Source organism: Trematomus bernacchii, unplaced genomic scaffold (assembly GCF_902827165.1).
Source record: "Trematomus bernacchii unplaced genomic scaffold, fTreBer1.1, whole genome shotgun sequence".
Classification (NCBI taxonomy): Eukaryota; Metazoa; Chordata; class Actinopteri; order Perciformes; family Nototheniidae; genus Trematomus; species Trematomus bernacchii.
This window is the reverse complement of record NW_022987605.1, coordinates 82,381-92,524: the sequence shown is the minus strand read 5'-3', so window position 1 is coordinate 92,524 and position 10,144 is coordinate 82,381. Positions and strand designations below refer to the sequence as shown.

At 38.8% G+C, this 10,144-nt stretch overlaps 1 protein-coding gene across 1 annotated transcript; it reads right to left on the bottom strand.

Annotated features, from left to right (window-relative positions):
* Positions 1-8,653, bottom strand: grpel1 (GrpE-like 1, mitochondrial). The gene is made up of 4 exons (XM_034130908.1): positions 8,481-8,653; positions 5,069-5,201; positions 3,747-3,828; positions 1-1,093 (listed from the first exon to the last, which is right to left on the bottom strand). The coding sequence occupies exons 1-4, from the start codon at positions 8,546-8,548 to the stop codon at positions 747-749; spliced, it is 630 nt and encodes a 209-aa protein (XP_033986799.1). The 5' UTR covers positions 8,549-8,653; the 3' UTR covers positions 1-746.
* Positions 8,654-10,144: the final 1,491 nt, after the last annotated feature.

Below are 10,144 nucleotides of genomic sequence, written 5' to 3'. Positions count from 1 at the left end.
TACCTTTCAAAAGTTGATCATTTTATTCGGATGCAGTTTTACAGATAAAGCTGTAACATTACTGTCAGGCACCACAAAGCCAAATCATCGCACAGAAACATTACATTTACTGAGGCTGGTTTACTGAAGCCTGTTCCTGACCACATGAAGAAGAGAAAGATTTTGACCAAGTTAAATCACAACCTTTCAGGTCATCAAGTTCCATCACTGTTCCTTGCTCTATTCACATTATTAACTCAAACAAGAAAACCAAAGAGGTGCATTTCAAGATAATTAGGGCTTTAAACAAAAGTCCGGAATGATATCAGCAGTAAAGAATCAGCACTACTCAATCTGTGGATGGATTCATTATAGCTCACAACAAATTCTCCAAAAATGTATAGATCATTTGTTAAACTTTTTGTGAAACATATTTATCTTTTAGTTAAGATTCATTGATGTTGACATAAAAGCTGCTGCCAGTGGTTGGGTGAGTTTTTTTTTTATTATCATTAAATTCTGACAATAACTTACTCTGAAATGACTCGCATAACTGATGACAAGGCCAAAGTCTACAGTGTTGACAGTTCCGTGCCAGACAAAGTGTTGGTGTAAATGTATCTGTTAAAAACTGATGGACAATGTCAAGACACAAAGTTCTGTTGAGTTGGGTTCCCGTCTCTTTGACCCTTCATGTTGCTATCCCAGAGGTCATCTGTTACTCTGGCAACAAAGGAAATGCCACTTGGTCAGTTAAATAATCACTTCTAGGGAGCTTTAGCTACGCCCACTAATGCTGGCCTGAGGGTGCGCCCATGAAGCTTGTAGCCTACTTTGGTTACTACAGCTACAGTGCCGGGCTCCTTGCCCTCCACAGGGGCATGAAAGAGGGCCTCATGCTCGTAGGGGTCAAACTTCTGGCCATCAGGATTGAGCTTGGCTAAGCCATGCTTTGTGAAGACCTTCTGAATCTGGATCTCAGTCATCACCAGGCCATCATACAGGTTCTTCAGGTGTGGGTTTTGGCTTGTAACTTCCTCTTTGGGCACACTCTCTGTGGCCTTTTCCAAGATGTCAGCCACGTCCAGCAGATCCTTACAAAGGCCCTGGATCCCTGGGGATGGAAGCAATTTACAACATTATTCAACATGCTTATGATCTCTTACTTTTCATCAAATGTTATGTATCCATTACGGGTGTGTTCACATCGGACGCGATGAGATTTTTTGGAGCGTCGCGATTACATGAAAAGTCAATGCAAAGACGTAGATAGACGCAAATTCACCCAGTTAAATGTTTTCAACTCGAGCTTCAAATTTGTGTGACGCTCGAGTCGACAGTACACAGCTGCTCCTCATATCTGTTCAGAAACTGGAGAAAAGTTATCCATGTACAAACCAGACTGTTCAAGGCATGGCGAATATAGTCCCTGCTTTATTTTATGACTGTATGGCGTTGTGAGTGTGGACAGAGCAGCTACATGTGAGCTTAGCCTTAGCATAGCCTGACCAATCTGATCTCTATTCAGAAAATGCATTTTAAATGTGTTTCGACTGCCGTCTTGTCTGCACAATTGTCAAAGCATTAATTCATGGTTTTTACTAACCCGTATCAGTATGTCGTTATTTCAGCATAATTTTATGCTCTAATTGGACAAAAAGCAGTGATATCATGTTGGATGTTTCAGGGACTGGGATGTCCCAAGTGGATGATCAAAATCTGAAGCTTTGAGCTGCATTATATGGTGTTTATGCTACTGGGCATAAGCGAATTGTAATGCTAAGTTAATAAAATAATACAAATACAGATGTTTGAAGTAGATGTTTTAGTATGCTAATGGTAATTAAGTAGTGTATGTTGAAGTACTACGTTTATGGTATTATGATCCCTTATAAGGAATTTGTTGAATGTAATTCCCAATGTTTTGATTGCATTAAAAATGCACTTTTTATTTTTTTTACTCAGATTTTTGTTTTTTGTTCTATGACATTTTTGCTGAAATAAGATGTGCATAATATGTGCAATATTCGCTTTGCCTATGGTATCAGGATATATTGACTCATAACCCCTGTAACAGGATACGTATTATATTGCTACCGATTGTATCATGCTGACATTACCGGATGGCAAGTTGGGTCACAGGTTCCTCAACAATGCAATTACAAGAAATAAAACACATTTAAAAGACAACAATAAAAATAGTGCAGTATAGTATAGTCCAGGCATTAGTCTTATGGATAGAACTGTCTCTGAGTCTGATGGTCTTTGTCCCGATGTGGCGGTACCGCTTGCCAGACGCCAGCAGACAGAACATTTTGTTGCTGGGGTGATGGGGTCTTTGATAATCCTGTTGTGTGCAACTTTTAAATCCCAGTGGGCATGCAAACTGCTTCTTAAGCTTGTAGTTGACTAAAGGTTAAGGAAGTACGTAAAAATAATCTTCAAATCATATTTTTTATATATTTTTCATGGCAGTAAAAACAACATAGAATTTCATATCTTACTAGTCTTACTAGTCTATGCCTTTGCTATTGTACTTGTATGTAAGCGACTACAGCAGCAAGGGATCACATGCTACCCAGAAATGGCTGAGTAGATCTTTGGATGACGGTTTGTCTCAAAACTCTGTATAATACAAATCCACAATCAAAGCATTTAGAATGGCAAACGCGTTTTTGATTCACATGTTGCTTGATTCACAAATGATTGATCGAAATTTGTAAATGATAGGAAGATACAGACGAGGAAATAATAATTAGATTTTGCCCACTTAAAAAGAACAGTCCATCATTGTAATGGTAGGTTAATTTTTTACATGGAGGGTAAGAATATAAAAAAGAAAATCCAGAAATTGACATTATATAAAAGATAAAAATGTATCTGCATTTAACTGTGTGAAATAAGTATTTGATCCCCTTGCATGTGTGAGTACTTGGTGGAGAAACCCTTGTTGGACACACAGAGGTCAGACTCTTCTTGTAGCTGGTCTCCAGGTTTGTGCACATCTCAGGAAGGATGTTGGTCCACTCCTCTCTGAAGATCTTCTCCAAATCCTTCAGGTTTTGAGGCTGATGCTTGGCCTCTGGAAGCTTCAGCTTCCGCCACAGATTTTCTATGGGATTAAGGTCTGGAGACTGGCTAGGCCCCTCCCTCACCTCAATGTGCTTCTTCTTTAGCCCCTCCATCACCTAAATGTGCTTCTTCTTTAGCCCCTCCTGTGCCGCTTGACTCATAACCCCTGTAACAATGTTCAGGGATTTGATCCATTATGGTGTAGTGTGTTACCAATAGTTTTCTTGGTGACTGTGGTCCCAGCTGCCTTGAGATCATTAACAAGTTCCTCTGTGTAGTTCTTGGCTGATCCCAGACCTTTCTCATGATCATCAATACCCCACGGGGCGAGTTCTTGTGTGGATATATATTTTACAATTATTTCTAATATATATTTTTTTCAGTTATTTACAGTTTTTTTTTTTAAACATTTGTGGAATGTGTAAGTATATTTCGAGATCTGTTTTATACATGCAAAGTGTTTGAGTCACTTATTGTTTCTGATTTTTTTGGAAGGTGGTTCAAGTGTAAGTAAACTAAACCAACTTCCAGCTACATGAAGACACAATCCAAAAGGCTTAAACTGGCCTTTTATTGCATCGAGTGATTCAATCATGTAAGTGTGGAACATTTTGTCTTGAACAGATTAGCTTTTGCAGGATTTATCATTTGCAGAGACCACGTTCAATTTAGTTTATAGGTTCGAGATTCCTTACCGTATAATTTAGCATCTTCTATCATCTTTTGACTCCTCGTTCTGAGGTTCTCTGTGTCTGCTAAGGCCCGCTTGTACTTTTCCTGGAAACACAGTAGGAATAGTAGCCCATGGCATTAAAACACATTCAATTCAAAAATCAATAAATATCACTTAGCTCAGGCATTTAAAGGTCACCTATTTATGTATTTTATACATAAACTGTGTAAGGAGATTCTGAAAGTTTCAGGAAAAAAAGATTCGCTCACTTTTTGTCCTGATCCATTTATATAAAAACCTGTCTGAAAATGAGCTGATCAGATTTTGGCCACTTTATGATGTCATAACGATTTTTTTGGCTTGTGTAACCATTAGCCATTAGCCAATAACCAACCAAGGTAACCACCCCCCCCCCCCCCCCCCCCCACCTTATCACCTGCATCTCCTCCTAGAGCACCAGTGTTCTTTTTAACCAAATATCTCTCAGAGGGGCGTGGCTCCTTATTTTCATCTAAAAGTAACAGACTTTTGAAACAGGGCTGAAACAGAGGGGTTTATGGGATGCTGCAATGCATGATCTGTTTGGCGTTTCGAGCCAAACACTTCAGAGACATGTTTTGAATATATCTGAGACCTGTAATATATTGATGAAAAACATTATAATAGGGGAACTTTAAAATTAAGATACCATGTCTGTTGGAGTACTTTATTTTTGAAGTGGTATTTAAAGATTGAAGACTATTGAGCACTAATACCATACCAATAACATTGTTACTTCGTTTTTTTTATTTGATCCTTAAAACCACAATGGCTAATCCTACATTTACTATGTGAAACCTCTCTCAGTGCATCTTTTTCTCCAATGAAGCATTTTTATAAATTGCTTCAAAGACAATGATATTATGTACTGAAATCACTCTATCACTTTATTTGTATTTATTTTTTACACAAAATGATTTGAATTTTGTAGTCAATAAAACAATCTGGTCCACACAAAGACTGCTTTAAAAATGTTTTAAATTAATAATACAAAAACACAATAAAGCTCTGTTGATTGTTGTCCCTACGTGCAAATATGAAAAACGAGTTCCTGATTATCTTCACCCCAGAATGAGTTTTATAAAAAGGTCAGTTTTCAGTGATGTTATATGGCTGTTTGCGTTTAGATAAGATATCAAAATGCAAAGAAAAAGTTATGTTTAGAAAATTGCATTTGGACTGTGACATTTGAATTATCAGAACCTACCTGTGATAGGGCTGTGAAAAGCTTTTCCATAGGGATGCTTTTCAGCGTAATGAAAACTGTTAAGGTTGTTAATCCAACTTTAAATTGAATAGACTCACCGTCATGTCCTTGACCTGTTCCTCCAGCTGGGCCTTCTCCTCGGCCAGGAGAGTGTCTGCTGCACTCTGCTCCGGCTTGTCAGTCTCATCCTTCTTCTGCTGACTGGCTGTGCATAACAACCGTGGGGAGGCTCTGTGTGGAGGAGACTTGCATGATGTTAAGGCATATTAAAAGTAGGCATATTAAAAGTAGCATGATGAAAAAATGAAAGCTTAACATTTTAAAAACAAACTTAAACGAGGCAGTGTGATCCTCACAACATGCTATTTTCGAAATAACAACCAAATCCAAAATGCAGTACCAGGTCCCCAAAATAAAAACATAATTTTGGTTCCGTTTAAGACTTCCTAATCCTGCTCATTTTGGCTCTTTCTACCAGAGTTGTGCACCGCAAAATGACACATTTTGTTTTGTCTCTACACTATGGGAACATTGATTAAATTGTTGCAAGCACAAGAGGCTGTTCCCCATGGACTGCAGGATTTGTTCTTTGTTCATAGTTTTAAACAATTTAAAATGTAAACACATGGTAGGCGATATAACTAAAATGTACAGCACCGTACTTTTGTTTCGATTTTCACGTATCACGATATTGAATGCATCTAAAAATAGTAGTTCATTTATTAAAGCCCACTTAGCCTAGACGTATATATTAGGGATGCTCCGATCGCCAATTTTGGGGCCGATCGCCGGATCGGCCGATACCGATCGCCGATCCGATCGAGTAGGCGGGGCCTATGGGGATCTTCCCTTTAAAGTGATGTTTAAAACTCAGTTAATGGGGCTCATTCACTGGCTTCCACAAACAACAACCAACATAATTATTACATTCAAATTAAGTACATTATTCAAGTTTACATTAACTGCTTAGAGAACACCGATCGATCGGTAGAGAGTGAGTATCGGCCGATATCGATCGGCGGCCGATTGATCGGAGCATCCCTAATATATATTGTATATAGCCTCATTTTATTTAATTCTGCTCAAATATAGAATTACAAGTAGTAGAAAAGCCTATTCACCCATATGTCATCCAATGTTTTATTTAGCCAATAGAGGCCTTATTCAATTAAAAAAGGTTTTCATCTATATCGTTTGACACTTTAGCCAAATTAATACATGCTCACTGATGATCACGTAAGCGTTCATTTATCAGATTTAATAATGGAATTTGGTTTGGCATTCTCTAAATTGAAGAATATACATTACAAACTCAATATACAATACAATTCCGCTGATAAAATAAAGATCTTAGACGGACACAAGCAGAAGTCGACATAACATACAGCCTTTAACATTATTTTGGCATACAGAATTCCATTTAATATATGGTAAATGGATTGTAATTATATAGCGCTTTATCCAGTCTTTATGACCTCTCAAGGCGCTTTACATACTATGTCATCATTCACACCTCATTCATACAGAGCAGTGCCACTTGCTCTAGTAAGCTAACACTCACACACCATTGGCCATCGGGGAGCAACTCAGGGTTCAGTATTTTGCCCAAAGATACATCGACATGTTGATGCCTGCACAGGCTGGGATCGAACCAGCAAGCTGCTGGTTGAAACCAGTTTTCAGGGACCGCACTTCCTCCAAGCCACAGTTGCCCTATATCAGGGGTATTCAACTAAAATTCAACGAGGTCCAGTTAGAGAAAATCTCCCCATGCAAAGGTCCGGAACTTCAAAATGTCTAACTTGCTTTATGAATTAGTGTGATATATTGAAGTAGCCTGCAGCTTTATCAACGTCTGCAAGTAATCAACAACTGACTGCCAATCAAATAAAGAAAGTACAATTCATAAACAACAATATTTATTGTCAATTAACATTGAACTATACAGATATACAGTAAATACTGTGGATATGTGTAATGTTCCTCTCGGGCTGCATTTAAAAATAAAATAGAGAAAATAAATAAAATAGAATAGCTTTGTTAACCGTTTCACATCATGACTTAACAGTTTCAGACGATTATAGAACAATATCAGTCATAACAATTGAACAGTTTTAAAGTTTCTCTTTCTTTCCCTCTTATATTGCAGTCCCTCACTCACAGTATTGTATTCAAGTAAAACTTTTAAGTACTTGTACTTTACTTAAGTTGTATCATTTCATGCTGCTTAAAGGTGGGGTAGGTAATTTTGGAGAAACCAGCTCGAGTGCGCTAAAATTTGAAAATACAGCCGGGAAAAATCTGCCACTTCCTTACAGAGCCCCTCCTCCAACACACACAAACGCGCACATGACCAATGAGGGCACGAGATAAGTCTGTGCACAGATGGAAGGCTGACAGGCAGGTAGGCCATCCAGTTATTTTAGCCGGGCCGGCTAAAATGATTGGTCGTGCTTTTTACAGTACTACGGCTTCCACAGATGAAAGTTTTGTATGGATTTTTTGTCAAAGCACTTAAGATATTCATTGCTATCGGGATGTTAAGAGCATTCCATGTAATATAACAAAAAGTGTATCTCGAGCCGGTTTCTCAAACTTACCTACCCCACCTTTAATATTTTTAATTCATTAAATTGTTGGCAAATGTTGGCATGATGTATTTTTTACTCCATTCCATTAATTTAACGTAGTTACTAGATACTTTGCAGATTTATGTTATTACTAAAAAAATGTAAATCAACTACAGTATCATATATTATTAAAGGTTAAGCCACCCAGTTGTTATTATAGTAAATCAAATAAACCACACTTTTACCAAGTGAAACATTGAAGTGATTAACACATTAACGCATCAATAAGTACAATACAATCATTTAAAAGTGATGCTTCTTAAATGGGCCATTCTGCATGCTTTTACTTTTGTTTCTTAAAGTATATTTTGATGCTAACACTTTTTTACTTTTACTTGAGTACAACTTTGCATGCAGGTCTTTTACTTCTAACTGAGTATTTGTTTACACTGTAGTATTGCTACTTTTACTTATGTAATTAACCCAAACACTTTTGTGCACATCTGACAGTACACGCCACGCTTCATCGTTCCCTATGTCACGTTATGTCATCATCCTTCTAGCAATGTCATGCTTGACATTGCTAGAAGGATGATGACATAACGTGACATAGCCTAACAATCGTATTGGGTGTGTGTTTTTTTGGTATGTGTTTGCGTCTAAACACAAACACATACAAAAAACACACACACGCAATACGATTGTTAGGCTATAGTTTTAGTCAGGTCATCTCAAACATACACACCCACAGTCTGTGTGAATCTTCATTCTAAAGGTCATCCATCATTCTTCTCTATGGAGGAACGCTGCTAAATATGCTAGCTGGCTACTGCTATGCCGTTCCCTGACATGGCAGGGACAAACCACGCTGCCAAACCGAACCGAGCGTTGCTGTTACGGATACAATGCAGTTAACGAAGTCGAATTTGAAATATGTTACCTTGATAGTGCAGGTTTGGCTACAAGTGAGTAGCTCTGTCTGACTGCTCGCGCACACAAGCTCGCCATTTCTTAAATATACAGCACTGTGAGTTACTCGCTGTAACCACGCTGACCTCTTACATCTATGACGCTGTGGCAGCAGCGTGCAGTTTCAGCCAATCATGAAACAAAGTCCCTCCCTTTCCGGTGGACCTCCATGGGACCTTATTTCGCAAAAGATATGTATTGAAGTCAATGGAGAGAGAAAGATTATCTTTTTATCCCGTTTGAATTGAGCCACGAATTACACATATGATGTTTGTCAATTTAAAAGATAATTTTGCAAGTCAAAAAAATAAAAATGTGTCGTAAAACTGTGAAGTAACACTATTTTTTGTGTGAAACCGCTCAATGAACTACATCTCCCGTCTCGCACCACACACCAAGACGGCCGTCACGTTGGCACATTTCACCTCTTTCTTTCAGAATGAGGCGGAAAGTATTAAAAGAGGTGAAAATCACTATAAGTCTGGGCATGTTGAGAGCTGTCCATACACACAAGGGGAGTTAGTCGGTTCCGTAAGAGCCAGCATGCAGGACCGGGATTCTGGGATTTGTAGTCTTTCTTGTTGCATATTTTTCATAGTCTTATATTTCAACAGTTTTACGACAAACTGTGACTTTTTTGACATGGAAATTATTTGTTAAGATTGACAAACATCATATGTGTAATTCGTGGCACAATTCAAACGGAATCGAAAGATAATCGTTCTCTCCCCATTGACTTCAATACATAATTTTTCCGAAATAAGGTCCCATGGAGCTCCCCCGGAAAGGGAGGGACTTCGCCTCTCTATTTGACCGAATCAGATTCAGAAAAAACGTTGGCGACAAGTTGTAGTTTGGTTGAGTAGATTTTAAAGGTGAAAGCTACACATGTGACCCATGGCCATGGGCGTCATTTCCACTGGGGACAGGGGGGACATGTCCCCGCCACTTTTCCACATCCCGTATGTGTCCCCCCCACTTTCAAATTCGTTTGTTATTATTTTTTAGCCGCAGACGGCCCGTTATCGCCACGGAGTGACAGCCTACTATGGAAAGCCCAAAGTGCCATAATACGCGCGTATATTTCGCCCGTTTTAAAAAAAAAAACGGCTGTATATACGCGCGAATATAGGTCCCCGCCTCGGCTCCGCCTCTTTGCCCTTATTTGGAGCAGGCGGGAGTTAGACTCTGACGTCACTGTCGAGCCGTTAGTGGCCGACTCCGCCTCCTAAGGGCTTCTCGGCAACTCTGCAGAATCCTATGGGTGACGTCACGGACCCTACGTCCATTTATATATACAGTCTATGGTTTAAAGTCGGGGGAACTGTTTTAATTCAGTCATAATTGTCGTTTTTAGACGGTGTACATTGGACTCAATAAACAGACGGAGTTATGGACATAAACGTGTCAGTATAGACAGGACAATGTACATATTAATCATATTTAATTTGTTAAATGTACAAGAAACTAAAAAAAGCAGAATCACTGCTTTAAGCAGCATATCACACTCACAGGCAGACATACACCCAGGGGGGAACAGATATCACTTGTACCCAGACATAAGTGCCTGAATCATGGGGCACATTAGTGTTTAAAGTCGTGGGAAATGTTTTAATTCAGGAGGTTTTAAGTGTG

Bases quoted from the DNA above. Each gene is read 5' to 3' on its own strand.
- grpel1 (XM_034130908.1), bottom strand. From the start codon at position 8,548: ATGGCGAGCTTGTGTGCGCGAGCAGTCAGACAGAGCTACTCACTTGTA. The intron at 5,202-8,480 runs GTAACATATTTC...TCCTCCACACAG, and splicing joins GCCAAACCTGCACTATCAAG to AGCCTCCCCACGGTTGTTAT. The intron at 3,829-5,068 runs GTGAGTCTATTC...CTGTGTTTCCAG, and splicing joins AACAGGTCAAGGACATGACG to GAAAAGTACAAGCGGGCCTT.